Source organism: Choloepus didactylus, chromosome 8 (assembly GCF_015220235.1).
Source record: "Choloepus didactylus isolate mChoDid1 chromosome 8, mChoDid1.pri, whole genome shotgun sequence".
Classification (NCBI taxonomy): Eukaryota; Metazoa; Chordata; class Mammalia; order Pilosa; family Megalonychidae; genus Choloepus; species Choloepus didactylus.
This window is the reverse complement of record NC_051314.1, coordinates 8,919,929-8,940,657: the sequence shown is the minus strand read 5'-3', so window position 1 is coordinate 8,940,657 and position 20,729 is coordinate 8,919,929. Positions and strand designations below refer to the sequence as shown.

General features: G+C 42.5%; 1 protein-coding gene across 9 annotated transcripts in view; it reads right to left on the bottom strand.

The window, feature by feature from the left end:
* Nucleotides 1-12,958, bottom strand: part of EFCAB6 (EF-hand calcium binding domain 6) — a 333,133-nt gene extending 320,175 nt beyond the window's left edge. For 4 of the 9 annotated variants that reach the window (XM_037845941.1, XM_037845946.1, XM_037845947.1 and 1 more), the window contains exons 1-4: nt 12,848-12,927; nt 11,484-11,674; nt 10,221-10,397; nt 6,639-6,746 (exon numbers count right to left, since the gene is read on the bottom strand). In XM_037845941.1, the coding sequence (XP_037701869.1) occupies nt 6,639-6,709 (71 nt within the window). In that variant the 5' untranslated portion in view covers nt 6,710-6,746; nt 10,221-10,397; nt 11,484-11,674; nt 12,848-12,927. Of the gene's footprint in view, nt 1-6,638; nt 6,747-10,220; nt 10,420-11,483; nt 11,675-12,847 lie in introns of those variants that run through there. The other 5 variants (XM_037845943.1, XM_037845942.1, XM_037845944.1 and 2 more) reach the window with 5 other exon arrangements.
* Nucleotides 12,959-20,729: the final 7,771 nt, after the last annotated feature.

Sequence of the window (20,729 nt, the reverse complement as noted above, 5' to 3'; positions counted from 1 at the left end):
TGTCACGAATGCACTAAACGCCACACATTAATGGATGGATGTGTATGGCACGATATGAGTATATAGAACCAGGTGAGGTTATACTTCTCAAGCCCTCAATTGGAAGAATCTCAAGTTTACAGGGTTGAAGAAATGAGTAAGATTTTTATAGTGTTAGAAATCCATATTGGCTAGTACTTTCCTTTACCCTTTACCCTCTCCTGGTAGTCACTGGCTATGCCTTGTGTTGTACCTGTCCGGAGACGTGCCTTATGTGCCTCAGTCTGCTGGCAGATCCTTACGGATAGGAACTACACAGGTTTCATGCCATGTAAAGCTTAGAGCCACAGCAGGGTCCCACACACATCCTTCCTGAATAAGTGTAACTCAACTGAAGACGTGGAATCATGGCAGAGATAAATTTTCAGAACTATGCTGAAGAACGTGGCTTGGCATGTGTCAATACAGTCAGCACATGTTTATGAAGCTCCATTATAGGGATCTGAGGATCAAAGAACAAAATAGGCAAAATCTATGACTCCATGAACTTTATATTCTAGTAGTTGTACCTGTCTGGAGACCTGTCTTATATGTCCCAGTCTAGTGTCTAGCAGAAAGACAATAAACTAAGTAATGTCTACAGGGAAACAAGTACTATGGAGACAAATGGAGCAGAGGAGAACAAGGTGATCTTGAATAAAGATCTGAAGAGAGGAAGAGGAGAAGAGTCCAGTTAGGACAGGGAGGCGACAGAAGGCCAGAAAGAGGAGAACCTTGTAGGTCACTGGGGTGACTGTCACTATGAGTGATATGTGGAGCCACTGGAGGGTTTGTACAGAGAATGACATGATCTGGCCTCTCCACTAAAAGGAACCCTCAGTCTGTAAGTCAAGAATTGACCTAAGAGGGTAAGGGGGGAAACAGGGAGACCAACTAAGTCTACTGTAAAAATCCTGGCAAGAGAAGATGGAGTCTTGGACCAGGGCGATTTGGGTATAAGTGATCAGATTCAGTTATATTCTGAAGAAAGATTCTACAGTATTTTCTGATAGATTTCATTTGGAATGCAAGAGAAAGACTGGAGGCAAGGACTGAGCCTTGGGGCTCTCCAACATTCAGAGTTCAGGGAGAGGAGGAAGAACAAACAAAGGAGACTCAGAACGAGAGGCCATTGATAGAGGAGAAAAACCAGCGGATTACAGTGTCCTGGAAGTTGAGTAAAGGAAGTATTTCAAGGAGGAGAGGCTGATGGTGTGTGTCAAATGCTGGGGTGAACATCACTCTGCCCTTTGGATTAAATCATGTGAGATTTCACTGAGGGTGGGAAGGTGGGAGTGGAGGCCTGTCCAAATGGGTCCCAGAGCAATTCAGAGGAGAACTGGAAACACAGACAACTGTTTTGAGGAACTCTGCTGTAAAGGGGGCCGAGAAACAGGATAGTAACCAGAGGTGACCTGGGAGCAATGGGGAAATTCCTTTAAGAAAGGAGAATCAGTACCATGTTTGAATACTTGTGGTGGTGATCAAGCAGCCAGGCAAAGAATAATGAAGAAGGAAAGAAGAAAATTGCTGATTCCCATGAATTTGTGAGAGGAGATGGGATCTATGCGACAACAATGGGGATTAGCTTTTCCTGGGAGCATGGACAGCTCATCCAGCATGCCTAAAGAGAAGGCAGAGGACAAGGACACAGGCATGGTGACAGGAGCCTGTGGAAGTTATCTTCCAATTGTTTCTATTTTCTCATTGAAATAGGAAATAAGGTCATCAGCAGAGAGTGAGGATGGCGAGAGATATCTCAGGTTTAAGGAACCAGGACAATGAATTAAATCCTTGTCTAGAAGAGAAAGCAGGTGGAGTAGTGGGAGAAGTGAAATGATCCAAGGAGTTTTAAGGGCCCATTTGAGGTTCATGGACATGAACTTAAGGGTGAGTACACATGTTGTGTGTTTTTTCTCCAGCCACAATCAGCTGCATGGGTAGTTCTGACAAGCAAGTATGATGCAGCAAGTTGAGGGTGTATGCAAGTCAAGCAATTAAATGTGCACATATTGCACAAAATTGAACACTGAGAAGGATGGGAATTATCAGTGTAACTGAAATAATGGGACAAGATTCAAGAAGTTAAGAGACAAGAAACTTGGCATTATGAAGAATTTTAAGAGGGAAATAAATTCTGATTCAATTAGCATTTATTGGGGGCTTAATATGAGCTTAAGATTTATAAAACCTCTCTCTCAACCCTCCCCATGCCCAATCAGTTATTTGCTCTTCCCATTTTATCGGGGAGGACATGGATGCTCAGAGCAGGCAAGCAATTTGCCCAGGGTTACACAACCGCTAAGGCCCAGAGCTGGGAATTGAGCCTCTCTCTTCTGGCTCTTCCCAGATATCAAGTTTGCATGGTTGTCAATGACCAAGGCTTTCTTGTTTCTCTTCACAAAATTAATAACAAGTTCCTTGAAGGTGGTGGGAAGTCCCTGACTTCCCACTGCTGCATGAATGGTTAAGAACACTCAGTCTTCTGCCTCATACTGCTTTTCAAGCATGTGGGGAATATCTGCTATAACTGCATTCCTTGTTGTGGTTATTGCTGTTGCAAATAACTGTTTTCTCTATTTTATCCATAAATTCACTGCCTAATAACAATAAGGCATGCCAGGGCTTTGGACTCATGCCTTACTATACCACCTGAGGAGCAAGATAATCATCCAGAAATGTACTGCCTGTTGTGCATTTTATTACTCAAATACAAAGCGATTCAATTCAAGAAACACTTAGTTGAAGACAGCATGAAAAAAAAAAAAAACTAATCACGTGAAAAGTAATTCCTCTGAATGCTCCTGAGCACACTGCAGGGAATAATCCTCTTCCGGTGGGAGAATGGTCTGGATGACCCTTTGGGTCTTCTCCAGTTCTAATTTCTACCAGTTGCACTATTATAAAAGCCAGTGAGACTTAAATTATAAAATGAATATTCCAAAGAGCCCATCTGGATAGTTCTGAAAATGGAGCTTATCTGGAGGTTCTAACTGAACCTTGTTGGTGCAAGCATTTTCCAAGAAACTATTCTCTCAAGGGTTCATCCTTTAGCAAATACTGCAGACCATGCGTTGGCTGGTTCTAGGCATAGAGAGAGGAATATTGGCCACCCCATCCCGGAGTGGCTTGCCACCTAACTTGGGATTTAAAAGAAAATGGCAACACATTTTAAAAGGACAGGAAAAAGGAACACTACGGTAGCATGTGGAAATTCAGAGTTGCTCTGTGGGATACCTTGTCTTCCTAGAGTTGATGCGTGTGAGCTAAATCACCCTAGCTCAGGGATTAGAGGACTCGTCTCGAGACGTCCTCTACCAGTTCATTTGATGGAGGGAAAGAGCCAGCCCATTTGTAGATTCCTCAAGCAGAAAGAATATATTTTTTCAATTCTATTAATACCATTTTTAAAAATGCATTTATTTTGCATTTTTAAAAATTAGAAAAAAGACTTTTGAAGTCAGATATATAGCATTAAAACAGTGATTCTCAAGGTATGGTCTCTGAACCAGTAGCATCAGCATCACCTGAGACCTTTTAAGAAAGGCAAATTCTGAGGCTCAATCCAGATCCAGATCAACTATGTCAGAAGCTCTGAAGGGGGAGCCCAGCCATCCATGTTTTAACAAGCTTGAAACCACTGCCAAAGAAGAACCTGAAGTTGATTTATAAATACAAGTCTGTAGTTTTTTAATGGGACTTGTCTGTAGAGTCCCTGCTATACAACAAAAGGAAGTTAAAAGATCAGCAGACGTCACATTTAAGGAGCCTACTCAGTTCAGGTAGCAATAACGGAGCATCTATTCTGCTGGCCACTGGGCATTATCTCATGTAATCACCACATCAACCTTAGGAGTTAGATACCATTATCCACATTTTAGAGGTGAGCAAATTAAACACCAGAGAGAAAAGCCAAATTTACTTAGTAACAGTGAGGCCAAGACCCGAACTCTCCTGAATCTAATCCTAGGCTTTTTGCCCAGTTGTGCCAGGGGGATGGGGATGGACATGGCACGCACATGAGAGTGATTTGTGTTTATTCTTATATAAACACATAGATAAGAATAATGAACTTAGCAAATATTGATAGGGTACTAAGAAAATCTATCTACCAATCCACAAGAATGGATACCTTGAGTTTGCAAAAAAGTCTCACAATTGTGTGAACTACTCAAGAAAATACAAAGAAATTAACAGCACATTGTCTACATCTACTTCCAACGAAATATTGCCACCCTTGGGAACCCCAGCCCACCTCCCCCATCCCAACATCATCCTCCCATAATATCTTAGACAGACTCATCGGCAACCCCCAGCCTACTGTTCTAAACGTACAAATTATAAGAATGCAAGTTGATTTACAAATATATTCCAAATGATAGGGTATTGTAAAAAAACAATTTAGCCAGTCATCTGAATTCAATTTAGCAGAAAACTAACTGGTTGTAAACTGACCTGCCTCCACAGCTAAGAAGCACCATTTTGGTTGCCAGCAGCCCCACATTTCTGAACCCCCCCACCTTCCATCCCCAACACTCTCCCCCAACAAGTTAAAAGTCTCCTCAAATGCCTGTACAAGTGCTCATCTTTCTCCCAAACCTCATTTTAACAAATCCCTTTTCTTACAGCATCAACTTCAAGTCTATCTACACACACTACAAGACAGATACACCCACAAACACAGAAATCAACCTCAAAAGATCATGCAAACTTCTTGAAGCTAATATATTTTAAGGGAGTAGTATATTGCTATTACAAAAGATAATTATAAAGAATACATAGAAACATAAAAACGTGTTTAGGCAATGCTAACAGGAAAAAAGTACAGTTGGGTATACACTATGAATGCAATTATATAAAAATGTATATAATTTGAGACAAAGTCTAAAGGATTGAATAAAAATAGCTCTGTTGAGACGGTGGTGATAATCACCTTTGTTTTAAGTGTTCTTTAACACATGTGTTATATGGCCAGTTCTATATAACATGCCTACTAGAGCCACCCAGGGGTGCCTGACCTAGCTCCCGCCCGCCTTTCCTGCCTGGCCCCTGCCACACCCCCACCTTGCTTCCAGCACCCGGATCACTCATCCCCCACCCCTCATCTGGCTAATCCTCTCACCTTCAGATCTCTGTATGAACATCATCTCCTTAGAGAGCCCTCCTTGGCCACCCTGTCCGAGATCAGTTCTACTTTGTAGAGTCTTTCACCCTGTATCACTCTTCTCATAATTTGTAATTACACTCTTATTTTAAAATTATAAATTCAATTATAAGCTCCATGAAGCAAAACAGTGTGGTTTTACCAGCTCAAACATAGTGCCAAGCACATAACTGGAGCTCAAAAACCTACTTATAAAAGTAACGAATGAAGGTGTTCACACCCCTTTCACTCTCCTCCTGATACACACACACACACACAGACACACACACATACACATCCTCCCATGCCTGTATCTTAAGATCATCCCTTTCTCCCAGCATCCATGATTCTTCACTCTTATCCCCTATACTGAGAACTAAGTCACCAGGGTCAATGGAATTTTCTTGATTAACGCCCAGGACCCTCATGATTGCTCAGTGTCTGACTTGCCTGTTAGAACCTTAAAGGCAAGAGAGCAGGGACCCCATCTTTTCAGCCATTGGGTCCCCAGTGGGCCTGGCACATAATCAGTGCTCTGAAAAGTAATGTATGTTGGGTTGAACCCAATTGCATTGAATGTGTTTTTGTGATCATTTCTATCAGCATGGATGCCTTGCTGTGACAGAATACAGTGTCTAAAGAAAAAGCTTATATCGTTTTGTTTGTAATGTGCTGACTCTATCATGGGCACAAAAATATAATTTCAGGAACTGTCTCAGAAATTCACTATTACCTAATAATATTTTCAGACTCACCACCACAACTGATGTGATGACAGACAGATATGGCAACAGGAGAAAAATAAGTTGTGTCAGAAAAACTGACCACAGGTCAGCTGTCAAACAATTGTTCCCATCTCAAAACTGTTTAAATTGTAGCCTTTTAAAATGTAATCACTGGAAACAATTACGTTCTCTCTCAGCTCCTATAAGCAGACAAGGAGTGTTTAACACATCCTATTTATAGTCTAGCCAAGTCCAAGCCAGTTCTCAGATGCCAGCCAAGGAAAGTTTCAATGGTTTCCCAGCTTCAGGGTTCAGTAACTAAAAGCTTTGCTGCTACTGCCACCTACGGCAGGAAATGTGAATCTAGTTACAAACAAACCTGATGTTCGAGTTGGCCCTGCTCTCCAGGTGTTGGACAGTGAAGCTGGCTGAATAATTTTCTTAATTCACTGTAGCTAATACTTGTAACTCTCTTCAGCACCAAATCAAGAACATACCATTTTAATGTGTATAAGCCAATTCTTGTTAATACGATAAATATGAGAGTCCCTAAATAATTGGGGCACAAAAATCAGCCTTCAGCAAATGCCCATTGCATGAACTGACACAAACCAGATGGACGTGATCAGGGTCACATTATCAATTTTTAAAGCCGCTTCCTCTTGAGACCTTAAGGTTTGCACAATATAATGAACTCATTGTATTCTTCTGTACATCAGCAGACGTGGGCGTTTGGGAAAGAAACTGCTCACCTGGCTTTGGTGCTGCCCGATTTGGTGCTATTGCCTGTGGTGGCACTGGTTTTGGTGATGTTTCTTCTCATTTTTCTTCACGATAAAATATCCCTGGATTTGAGAATTCTGAAAATTAAGAGAGCAATGGGGTTAGCACAGATTGCCAGACAGATTTTCTTATTTAGCTTAACAATCCATGAGAACGGATCCTTCGGGTATGCAAAACAATCCAACTATTTTGTAAGCTACTGGAGAACTGTGTGGGAAACCTCATGCAAGTCCTCTCCATGGAGTTCACACTAAACTTTAGGATTTCCAGGGGGAGATACTTTATGCCAGCACTATATGAGCACCAATCCTCTTCCCACATCTCAACCCAGCACGGGCACATACACACCCCCAACTGTCGAACCCACTATCTTCCTCGTAGCAGCCAGAAATATCGTTTTTAAATGCCGATCTCATCGTATTACTCTCGTTTAAAACATTCCAGTCGCTTCCTATTGCTCTTAGAATAAAGACCAAAGTCCTCTGTGCTGCTACAGGTCATGCATTATCGGGCCCTGGCCTGCTTTTCCAGCCTTATGCTATGTCCCCTCGCCCTGGTTCACTAGGCCTCAGTCACCCTGGCCTTTCCCACATTGGGACTTTTACAAATGCTGGAACCCTCCATCTGGACCAATTATTTCTCCTTTCTTACCTAATGAACTCCTCCTTGTCCTAAATGTCAGCAGTTTTCACACTGGAAGGTCTCAACCCTAGAGATTCTGGTTCACTGGGCCTAGGGTTGGGGCCTAGGAATTTGCACTGCTGGCAAGTTTCCAGGTGCTGCTGCTGCTGCTGCTGGCTTAGAGACCGCTCTTTGAGAACCACTGCTAGAGATCTCAGTTCTAATGTCACTTCCCCAGGAGCCTTCCTTGACATCCCCATACAAGGTCAGCCTCCATTACACACTTTCACAACAGCCTATACTGGCTTTCATAGCCCCTGATCCAGCTTGCAATGATGTAACTGACTACTTGCAACAGTTTTGGGGGAATGTTTTTCTTCCAGTGAACTAAAAGTTCCATAAAGGCAAAAGCCGACTTCATTTATTTCATCATGACATCTCAGATCCCAGAACAGTGACTGGTATTCATAGGTGTTCAGATTTACTGAAGAATGAATGACTTTGCTTCCACTCCTGAATCTTGGTAACTCAAGGTAAAATCCCTTTGTTTCATGCCCTCTTTCCAATTAGGCAGCAAGTACTGTCAAATTTACTTAAAGAGCACCTCTAAGTCTATTCCCTGCCTCTCTCCATCCCTAATGTCCCTGCCCCTGTTCATCTTTACTCATCTGGATTACAGAAATAGTCCCTTAAAATGTTGCCTGCCTCCAACACCTCCTCCCTCTGGTCCATCCTCCTGACTCTTGCCAGGATTAATCTTTATACAGCACATGAATTGCTGTCTTCCCTTGCTTAAAAACGTGCAATGAGGAATTAGTCACGTGTGAAAATTTCATAGGAAAAACTGGGTGCATGTAAAAACTAATGAAAGCCAAACAGTTTGTAGTGTAATAGCATCGAACCAATGTTAATTTCTTGATTTTGATTATTGTGCTATGATTAGATTTAAGATGTTATATTGGAGGGAGCTGAGGGAACATGAGAACTTTCTGTACTCATTTTTCAACTTCTGTGTGAACCTAAAATAATTTCAAAATAAAAAATTTGATTAAAAACTGTCAGACAGTGCTTCTCCAGGGCACAGACTGAAGATCAAACTCCTAATTGTGGGGCGGAAGCTCATTCACGTCATCAACCACCGGGTCCCTGGAGCCTGTTCCAGGTCCCACCATCTCCATACAAGCTACAGTTTTGCACAGTGCTCCAAAAATACCAGGTAGCTCCTCACCTTGGAGTTTTGGCTCATGTTTTTGCTAGAACTTCTCTGATCCTTTTCCATCTGGTACACTTTGATTCATCTTTCAAGACTGAGGGTTTAGACCCTCCTTCACAAAGCCTTCCTATCTTCCCTTAAACACAATTATTCGTGCCTTTACAGAGAATTTACAGACTTAAAGTTTTATTTTGCCAATTGTTTTATTTAACAAAGAAAAAGAACAAAAAGGTAAAAGGCACCATAATTCTTTCACTTTCCTGTATGCTCGGGGGAATATAATGTATGGAGTAAAAGTATCAGGATCTCCCCAGCCCCAAACCTTTAGTTCTACTCTATTGGTTCTCTGCTCCCAGGCATTTCTATTGCCTGTTTATCTGGGGCCCCTGCTAGTCAGTGAATCCCAACATTAGAGGGAAACTGCTCCACTCAACTTTTTCAACTTAGCACCAACCGCACTGCATGGCACACAGTAAACACTGCATTAATCTTTGTTCTTGATAGAACATAGCTCTCAACACCTAGTACTGTGAGGGCAAGAAGCTTGGGCTAATTTTAACCTTGATTTTGAAAGCTAAACAACGTTCTGAATAGTGCAAGTTACAGTGATAAGTTTAGTATCTCATCACTGTGTTTACACCACCCTCAATTTAGGTTTTCCAAATAAAGAGAATTTATTATGGATGTGCTTCCTTCAGACCTTGCGAGGCAGAGATTAGCAAGGATCATAAAACCAATGCCCCAAATAAGCACCATGTCACAGATCATCAAATACACTTCTTAATCACAGGCAAAAATACAATTGGAAGGCTGTATCACTAACATATTTGTTAATTTGCCACAGAAGTACTAATGTCCAGTTTGTAACAGATGCTATTTATACAAGAATCATAACAAAAGTGCCATCCATCTGCCTTGGCATCCAAAGAAAACATAATTCAACACAAGAGTTAAAAAAAAAAATGTGCACAGCCAAAGAGAAATGGCACCAGAAGCAAAAATTGTTGGAACGGGTATCATCACGGGAAAATTATCATATGACTAAATTAGAAAAAGTTGTAAGCAACCCAAAAGATTTGGGCAGTTAAATCCAAATACTTGAGAAAAATCTTCACCTTGACTCTTCTGATAGCAAATGGATCTTATAATTTTGGGACATAATGCTCTAAAGTTCCCTCTTTTGTCCTCTCATTCTCCCATACACTCATTTAGTCATTTACTGCATCTACTCTTTTGGACAGTGGGGAAAACAAAGGGTTTGTCATCAAGCAAACATGTGTTCAAATTTGGTCCTATGATCTAGTGTGCAAACTTGCAAGTTAATTAACCTCCTTCTGGCCCATTTTCTCATTTTTGAAATGGAAATAATACCTATCTTTTAGGTGAGTACTCTTCACCTGGAAGCTAGGGACAAGGTCCTTGTGTCTTTTTGTAAATCTACAAACTCTGAGTTTAAATGCAAAATTTTGCATAAGATTATTTTTCTAGAAAGAGGATGCACTGCTTTTCTCAGCTTCTCAAGGGGGCAAAAGACCCCAAAATGGTTACAAGCCACTTCCCTGAAGGCTGGGGCAGGATCACTGCTAATGTATGCATGTTGACAGATCAAATACGGAATGATGGTAAATCAGACAACGTATCGGGCAGATCAGGTAAACAGTCACAGGTATGGTTTTGTGTGCCATCTTGGAGCATTCTAGAATAAAGGGAGGCAAACCTGAATGCAGGCCAGAAAATCTCCTGCAGGAGCAAGCGGCAGGACTGAGGCAGCGGGGGTCTCAAGACTGTGGGATGACCCTCGTTGCAGTCTCGAAGCCCAGACCAGGCATGGCAGAGAGAGGTGCTCAGTGAAGAACAGTTAAACAGATGAGCAGACAAATGACTGAAACCAATCCTGGGGGACAGGAAAATGCCACCTGTGAGTCCCAGGGGAAAATGAAACACAGAAGATGCTGCTGGAAAATCTTTAGTTTCAAATATTCAAGACAAATGGAACAGTCCATACTCTTTCCCTGAATAGTGAGGCCACTGAGCCTATACTTTTCCCACTGAGTATTAGGCTTTTCCCAGTTTTTATGATGAACACCACGCGGAATTTCTTTTAGAAAGAAAAGCTTTATTTTCTTCTGGAAGAATTAAAACACCTTACTTGCCTGGACAAAATAATTTCCTTTTTTAATTTTTTTCCCCCTTGAGCTGACAAGAAGCTCACAGCTAAATTTGCAGCCCAGCTTTATTAAGCATTCTAGACCATCTGAGCATTCTCTTTCCTCCCTACTTTACTTTCCTATTCTATCTGCATTTTTCATCATCCTAATTTACATGTTTCTATTTTACCACATTGTAGGTATTCTTACAAGTCATCTCAAAGTCTCAGTGAGACTTAAAGAGTATAAAATATTTAAGTATTCGAGAATGACAGAGGATTCTAGACAAGAGCACAAACTGTGCCTGGGACAAATTAAGTGCTCAGTTAAGTATTAGCCAGCAGTAGCAGTAGCAATAGCAGCTGTAGTAGTAAAGTTGCAGCCAAACAGACAGAGAGAGAAAAAATAACAGCAGAACCTGAAACAGAAGTAAACAAAAGAGCACAGAAAGGTCAAATGCAAGAGACAGACAAGTGCTAAACGAAGACCTTTAGTACTGGAAGTATATCATATCCATGTGTTATCTCTATTCACAGTTTTCCCAAACATATCTTTCTCTTTACACTCTTACTGCATTGAAAGTGAATTAATATTTAAATAGGATTAGAATCCAATCATAATTGTGCAAACCTAGATATGGAGTATTTTTAGATAAATATACTTCATAAAAAAAGGCCAGCTCACTTGCTGTTTTTTAATTGAAGAAAGCAATGTTAGCTTCTCTTCTGCACTCACACTTATTTTTCAATCCTGGTAGAGGAAGCAGACATCCAAGAAAAACTTCAGTGACTCTCAGCATCTACTAGTCTTAAACATTCACTCTTAATACACACCTGTAAAGAAGCTTTATTAAAGCAATTGTCTTGTTAACAGCTGGTGGCCTCCCACCAGATTCCTGCTGTGGGTAGACACCTGACTACTGAACATCTTCCTGGAGCTGGTTCTGTCTCCATGTGCCAGTCAGCTGTAGGGGTCACAGCATGGACGCTGTAGAGATCTCTGGGCATGGGGAAGAGGTAGATGGCTGGAAAAACGGCAGGAAAAAGGAAGACATACTTGGAGACAAAATTTAAAGTCCTGGGTAAGCCATTTTTGACAAATATCTATGTGCTTCCACCATGAGCCAAGCACTAAATCGAAAGTGGGGGGAAAGGGAAAGCACAGTTAACTAAAATAAATTCTGTGTCCTCAAAGAAGATTGCAACAGGGGTGGATGGAAGGCAAACATGATCACAGATCACAAAAGGGACATACCTGATTCACTTTCAAATCCCCAGAACTTACCCAGTGTTTGTGGAACTGAAAGCAATGAGCAAAACAAAGAGATGAAGGAACTGCAGAGTAAGAAATAATTTATTTACAGAATTTGGGGGTACATGTACTATTTAACAAACATTACTAAATTGCTCTTCTTAAAAGTGAAGTAAGAGTCCTCTAAATAGGGGCAAGGCATCCTGGAAGGAAAAGATTTTCAGGAGAGAAGGAAAGGGAATTGTAGGGGGTGATGTAGACAATAGTCTGAAGTAAACTCTGTACAAAGTGCTTCCAAACAAAATTTCTGAGGGAAGTAGGGATAATAGTCTGTTGTTAACGAGAGGAGTGTTCGAGAAAGAGCCTGATTCTGGCTCTGTGACTTCCTAGTGGTGCGACTTTGGACAAGCCCTTTCACCCCACAGGTTTCACGTTCTTATCTATTACGTGGAGTTGATAATAATGCTCAACAGATTGCTGAGGGGCACACATTAAATAAGGGACATGAAATAGTTTGTAAATTGGAAAGTTTAAGGCATTTGTGCACACATTTCCCTTCTGATCCTTACAGAGATCCAGGGAAGAAGATGTCACCACCTTTGACGTTGGTTATTGTCTGTCTTTCCCAAATATCACATAAACTCCATGGGAAGAGGGACAGTGCATTCATCACAGTAGCCCCAGTGCCTACAACAGTGCCGGGCACGCGCAGGCGCTCCATAAACATTTGTTGAATGATGAAATGAATCACCACCCCACCTACGTTACAGATGAGGAAAGAGGCTGTGATGTCCGCCCCAAGCCCGAAGGGTGGGCAGCAGCGCCGGGCCAAATAAAAGCTGTACCCTCAACGCTGCCCGCCCGCCCGCGCCCTCAGCCGCTTCGGCTCGCGCCGCCGCCCCATATGCGCATGGTGCGCCATGCGCAGAGGCCTGCGCCGCCTTACCCGGGCCCCCTTCTCGATCCTCCGCCTCTCGGGGCCCACACGGGTGCGGGCGCGGACACTCAGGCCGCTCGGCCGCAGACGCCCAGCCCATTCGCCTTTTCTGGGACGCTGTTGCCCGGGTGACGAAGCTACTAGCTAATTGGAGAATGCGTCTCCGCGCCTTGCAAGAAGCGGAGCTCCGATTGGTCAAGCGCAGGACACCTACGGAAGGGGAGGAGAAGGGCGTAGAGAGGGGCGTGTCCGGGCTCCGACCCTGCGGAAGCAGCTTCCACCGGAAGTTTCTGGGAGCGGGAACCTGCCGTCCTAGCCTGCGGCGCGACGTCAAGTGAATGGATTTCTCGCGAGCTGCGGGGTCAGGATGCGCGGACCGAGCTTTGAGAGCCACGTGCCCTTGGGGAAGCTATTCCCATTATTTAAGAAGTAGACTCCTTGTCTGTAAAAACTAAGCTCACTTCCGGGCCTGGTGGTAAGGATGGGATGCGATAATAATGTATCTGAAGCCCCTACCCCATACTATGCTTCTCATAAATGTTAGGGCTTATGGTAATTTGTCATTATTTCATTCAATAGCATGTCTGTGTATTATTTTTCTCCTCCAGGAGACTGGGATCTGGGGGAGAAAGTCCTGACCTAAGTAACTTTGGAAATAAGTTTAGTCTGAAAAACTAAAGGGAAAAGAAACTGTACATAAGCCCTCTATTCTAGTTGATAAAGTTGTATCCCACACAGGTATGGGATAAACAATTATGATACTTCTGTACTTGTATACTGGAATTGAACAGTTAAGTAAATGGTATTGGATGATATGAGCCAGTTTCTGTTAGCATGGGAGTTTACAGATAAGCAAGGGAAGGAGGTTATAATGATCCATATAGTATAGATTAGAGTTGTAGACACCAGTATGAACTCATGTTAGATTAATACAGTTACCTACAGATATTTATAGATATGTCTTTGTACACTTGGTAATATATACACACATACATTTCCTTGCTCTCAGCTGAGAACTAAGAAGCAATGACATCCCGATAGCAGTGAGCACAACAAGTTGCTCAGATGTTGGTTTCTAAATACCATTCTCCAGTAAATGGGCTCTCTTCAGAAATGGCTTATTCAAGGTCTGGGGCATGAAATATACAAGATGAGCAGGAAGTAAGCAAGTGCTTAAAAAAGAAAATGGGGGCATATCAAAGGGACATAGGAGCTAACAGAAAGATCTCTCAATAGCCAAAACTGGAATAATATGAGCAATAACACAAATGTCACTGTTGAATTATAACCAAAAGTGTAAAATAAATATTAGTAAGTCCATGCTGATATAAATAAAAGACTGGATGAATAAATAACACCTGTGCCAAAGGAGGAATGAGTTACCTGGTTGGTGAATTTTGTAGACAGAATTGGGTGAATGTGGCCTCGCTCCTCTTGAGCTCTTGTGTCGGGGATTTGCCTGTATGTGGGGACCAGGTATTCTGGTATGTTCTTGATCATGCAGTAAGCACCACAGTTGTGAACTTGCTCTCCCACCTGAGACCAGGTGGGTAAATTCAGTTCAGAAAAGTAATACTAGCAAACCCATAGACCAATGGATTCCAATCTTCTCTTTATCAGTAATAAAGAAGTTATTTTGATCTTTTACAGATTTCTGCATTTGTTGACTGTGCATTTGGGTGGGATAAAGGTGTGTTGTTAACTGAGCTTCAAACCCAAACAGTGATGATATCGTAAAGGAAGATAGTACAGGATAAGGGATATAAGAGAGTGACTTGGGTGAATGTTAATTTATATAGGATGGTCAGGGGGTGTTTCTTTGATAAGGTACACACTAGCAGTGACTTGAAGGAGGTGAGGTAGAGAGCTGAACGAGATCAAAGAAGAGCTTTCCAGGCAAGGGGGAAAGCAGGTGCAAAGGCCTGAAGCAGGACCATGCCTGGCGTATTTGGGAATTATCATGAAGCCATTGTGGCTAGGACAGAGATGAGGAGAGTGACTGGTGATGAGGTCAGAAAGATTGGGGTGAGGGAATATCGCATTAGATGACTTTGGGTTTTGCTCTGAGTGAAATGGAAGCCATTGGAGAGTTGTGATCTGAGAACTGACTTGCTTTCACTTAAATTTCCAAAGGATCTCTCTGTCTACTATGTTGAGAATAGTCTGTAGAGGGACAGAGGTGGAAGCAGGGACACCAGTTAAGAGATATTTGACATTTTAACGTCCGTAGTTAACATTAAAAAATGTAATGTTAATCAGTATCTATCTCTAATCTCCCAAACAATTTAAGGCCTTAGACTATTTTAATTCCAAAAACCTCCTTCCTATCTTCCAAATTTTTCTCTGTTTTAATTTTTATGTATTTTGAGGGCCCCAAAATTAGTCATTATAGTTCTTATTTTATGCAGTATTTACAAATATTTATGCAAATATTTGTTTAGATTTGCCTATATGTTTTTCAGTTTCCTTGCTCGTGATTTTTTTTGTGGGATCATTCTCTTTGTTTGTGATGTATACACATAAGTTCTCCCTCAAGCTTTTTTTCCCTGAAGGTATCTTTATTTAACCCTCATTAAATGATATGTATTTGATTATAACTTTCTAATTGACAACAGTTTTCTCCATTTCTTCTTTTTAAGGAAGTTTTATTGAAATGTATTCATATACCATACAATCATCCAAAGTGTACAATTGTTCACACTGTCATCGTATTTTTGAACATTTTCATTACTCCAAAAAATAAAAATAAAAACAATAATAAAATAATAGTAAAAAAGAACACCCAAAACATCCCATACCCGTATTCTGCTGTTCTAGTTTGCTAATATGGCCATTTTGCAAAACACCAGAAATGGATTGGCTTTTATAAAGGGGGTTTATTTGGTTACAAAGTTATAATCATAAGGCCATAAAGTGCCCAAGGTAAGGCATCAATAATAGGGTACCTTCACTGGAGAAAGGTCATTGGCATCCAGAAAACCTCTGTTAGCTGGGAAGGCATGTGGCTGGCATCTGCTTGCTCCCAGGTTGCATTTCAAAATGGTGTTCTCCAAAACGTCTGCGTCAGCTTCCGAAGGCCATCTTCAAAGTGTCTGTCTCAGCTGCAGCAGCAAGCTCCTTCTGTCTGAGCTCTGAGCTCTTATATAGGTTCTAGTAAACTGATCAAGGCCCTTGCTGTATGGGTGGGGCCACACTTCATGGAAATTATCTAATCAGAGTTATCACCTACAGTTGGGTGGGTCACATCTCCATGGAAACAACCTAATCCAAAGGTTTCAACAGAAACAACACTAATATGACTGGCCACACAAGATTGCATCAAAGAACATGGCGTTTTGGGGGACATAATACATCCAAACCAGCACACACCCACTATTATTCATTTACTTTTTCTTCCCATTTTTCTACTCATCTGTCCATACACTGGCTAAAGGGAGTGTGAGCCATAAAGTTTTCACAATCACATGGTCACACCATATAAGTTATGAAGTTATAAGATCATCTTCAAAAATCAAGGATACTGGATTGCAGTTCAACAGTTTCAGGTATTTCCTTCTAGCTATTCTAATACACTAAAGATTAAAAACGGATATCTATATAATGCATCATAATAACCTCCAGAATGACCTCTTGACTCCATTTGAAATCTCTCAGCCACTGAAACTTTATTTTGTTTCATTTCTCCTCCCCCTTTTGGTCAAGGCTTTTTCAATTCCATGATTCCAGGTCCAGGCTCATCCCCTGGAGTCATGTCTTATGTTGCCAGGGAGATTTACACCCCTGGGAGTCATGTCACATGTAGGGGGGAAGGCAGCAAGTCCACCTGCTGAGTTGGCTTAGAGAGAGAGGCCACATCTGAGCAACAAAAGAGATTCTCTGGGGGTGACCCTTAGGCACAATTATAAGTAAGCTTAGCCTCTCCTTTGCAGTAACAAGCTTCATAAGGGCAAACCCCAAGATCAAGGGCTTGGCCTACTAAACTGGTAGTCCCCAATGCTTGCCAGAATATCAGGAATTCCCCAGGTAGGGAAGTTTAATATTTCTACATTTTTCCCCAGGCCCTGAAGGGGGATTTGCAATACTTTTTATTCTCTGCCCAAATTACTGTGGGATGTTCCGGGTCTTCACGCTAACCTGTACTACCATATCTCACTCCCTATTCAAGGTTCCATGTAACTGTGGTGTTTGGGTAAACTGACCATACATGTTGTGCTGGTTTGAGTGTATTGTGTCCCCCAGATGCCATTATCTTTGTGGTCTTGGGCAGAAATTTTGGTGCTGGTTAGATTTGCTTGGAATGTGCCCCACCCAGCTGTGGGTGATAATTCTGATGAGATGTTCCCATGGAGGCGTGGCCCCGCCCATTCGGGGTAGGCCTTGATCAGTGGAGCCATATAAATGAGCTGACTCAAAGAGAGGGAACTTAGTGAGTGCAGCTGGGAGTGATGTTTTGAAGAGGAGCAAGCTTGCTAGAGAGGAATGTCCTGGGAGAAAGCCGTTTTGAGGCCAGAGCTTTGGAGCAGACACCAGCTTCTTTCCCAGCTAACAGAGGTTTTCCGGACGCCGTTGGCCATCCTCCGGTGAAGGTACCCGATTGCTGAGGTGTTACCTTGGACGCTTTGTGGCCTTAAGACTGTAACTGTGTAGTGAAATAAACCCCCATTTTATAAAAGCCTATCCATCTCTGGTGTTTTGCATTCTGCAGCATTAGCAAACTAGGACATATGTTAAATTAGATAGTATGCTATAGAAAATAATTTGCACCAAATAAACTCTCTTCCTTTGATCCCACACAGAAGCCAAAGTTTTAAAACACAGTCAATTTCATCCTCTACCATTTAGTCTGATTTACCCCAGTCTCAACCAAGTCCATTTCATTCATATCTCTAATCAAAGTCTGATCTCCTTTTCAGCGTCTTTAACAGTTGCTTCAGGGGGCAATGCAGACACTCACAGCTGCCAAACTCTGGCTCTGAGTCCCAGGCACCACACAGATGCCCAAAGCTCCAGGGACTGACCAGGTCATACACAAACAGTTTGTCCTAGTTTGCTAATGCTGCAGAATGCAAAACACCAGAGATGGATTGGCTTTTATAAAACGGGGATTTATTTCGCTACACAGTTACAGTCTTAAGGCCACAAAGCGTCCAAGGCAACACATCAGCAATCGGGTACCCTCACCGGAGGATGGCCAATGGCCTCCGGAAAACCTCTGTTAGCTAGGAAGGCAGCTGGCATCTGCTCCAAAGCTCCGGCCTCAAAACGGCTTTCTCCCAGGACGTTCCTCTCTAGCAAGCTTGCTTCTCTTCAAAACATCACTCCCAGCTGCGCTCTCTTTTCTCCCCCCAAGTTAGCTCATTTATATAGCTCCACTGATCAAGGCCCACCCCAAATGGGCGGGGCCACACCTCCATGGGAACATCTCATCAGAATCATTGCCCACAGCTGGGTGGGGCACATTCCAAGCAAATCTAACCAACACCAAAACTTCTGCCCCACACAAGACTACAAAGATAATGGCATTTGGGGGACACAATACACTCAAACCGGCACATTCCACCCCCTGGAACCCAAAATGACATTATCTTTCCAAATACACAATACATTCATTTCATCACAATATCACAAAAACTTAAATCATTTCAGTAACAAAAGTTAAGTACAAAATCCCATCAAAATCAGTTTAGGCTTGGTCAGTTCTAAGGCATAATTCCCCTCTAGCTGTGGATCTGTGAACTTAGAACAAGTTATGTGCTCCCAATATACAAAGGAGAGACATTCATAGGATAAACATTTCCATTGCCATAAGGAGAAAGAGTAAGGAAAACAGAGTTAACAGGACCAAAACAGTTCCTAAAACCTGCAGGACAAACTCCATTAGATTTCAAAGTCTGAGAGTCATTTACAGAACGACGTTGCATCCTTGGGGCTTGAGAGAGCGGGAGTCTAACCCTTCCCAAGGGCCTTTCTGGCAGCCCTTTCCTCTCCAAACGCTTAGGTGAGTGCTCCAACATTTCCACACATTGGGGAGACCACCTTCTCGGCCCCACCCTCCTCAAACATCGGGGCAGCTCCCGGATTCCCTTCCATCTCCGGGTCACACGCTCAACCCCTTCAGAACAGTGTGGTGGCAGCCAGGCTCTCCCCAATTCCCTGGAAATGTGCTCCACCCTCTTTGGGACCTGGGGTGGCAGGACATTTCCTGAGCAATGAGGCGGAAAGCCCGCCCTCGACCTCCAGGGCAAACTCACCCTTTCCATGCATGTGGGCTGCTCCCGCTCTCCCAGCCCTAAACCTCTTGACTCCAGACCTCAACCTCCATGGCTCCGTCTTTGAAGAGATTTTTCCTTTAATTTTTTCCTTGTCTGTCTCCTCCAGTCCAGACCGGCAATGGCTCCGTCTATAAAGATCTCGCAAAAATTCTGTTGGCTTTGCATGAAGCATGCAGGGGTCAAAGCCATCAGACAATAGGAGTTTCCACAAATCCTTTCTGCTTAACTCCTTATCCAATCTTGGCTTGTCCTCAGGTTGGGCTGTAGCTTCTGGGATTCTACCCACTGGAAGCCCATAATTTTCCAAGCCATCAACTTCTGGTTTCTTTGAACCCAAGAGTTCAGTTCTAAGTTTATCTCTCTCTGCTCGCATTTTACTATAAGCTGCAAGGAGAAGCCAGGATACGTCCTCCACACACAGTCTGGAGATCTCCTCAGCTAAGTATTCCAGGTTGTTGCTTCCAGATTCTTCCTTCCATCTCACACCAGGACTCAATTTTGCCAAATTCTCTGCCACTTTAAAACAAGGATTACCTTTCTTCCAGTTTACAACACATTCATCATTTCTGTTCAAGTCCTCATCAGAAGTATCTTTAGAGTCCATATTTCCACAAACAGTCTCTTTAAAGCAGTTTTGGCCTTTTCTATCAAGCTCCTCACAACTCTTCCAGAAACTCCCCCTTATCCATTTAAAAAGCCGTTCCAACATGTTTGGTATTTGCAAACTCAGCAGCAAAAGCACCCCACTTCTGGTACCAAAATCTGTCCTAGTTTGCTAATGCTGCAGAATGCAAAACACCAGAGATGGATTGGCTTTTATAAAACAGGGATTTATTTCGCTACACAGTTACAGTCTTAAGGCCACAAAGCGTCCAAGGCAACACATCAGCAATCGGGTACCCTCACCGGAGGATGGCCAATGGCCTCCGGAAAACCTCTGTTAGCTAGGAAGGCAGCTGGCATCTGCTCCAAAGCTCCGGCCTCAAAACGGCTTTCTCCCAGGACGTTCCTCTCTAGCAAGCTTGCTTCTCTTCAAAACATCACTCCCAGCTGCGCTCTCTTTTCTCCCCCCAAGTTAGCTCATTTATATAGCTCCACCGATCAAGGCCCACCCCAAATGGGCGGGGCCACACCTCCATGGGAACATCTCATCAGAATCATTGCCCACAGCTGGGTGGGGCACATTCCAAGCAAATCTAACCAACACCAAAACTTCTGCCCCACACAAGACTACAAAGATAATGGCATTTGGGGGACACAATACACTCAAACCGGCACACAGCTCAATGTCTCAGAATTTAGAAATAACCTTTACAACTCATGAATAGATATGACTGCTGTAAGAATTTACAGTCTAGGAACCTTTACAATGAGCCTTCCCCTGATAACTCATAATCTCAGATTCACTTCTCAGAGTTTGCACATTATCGTTAGTCCGTATTACTGAGGCATTATAATGTTTGTCTTTTTGTTTTTGGTTTATTTCACTTAACATACTGTCCTCAAGGTCCATTCACTACTCGCATACTTCACAACTCCATTCCTTCTTGCTGCTGCTCAATATTCCATTGTATGTATACACCACAGTTCTTCATCCTGTTTTTCAGTTGATGTACCCT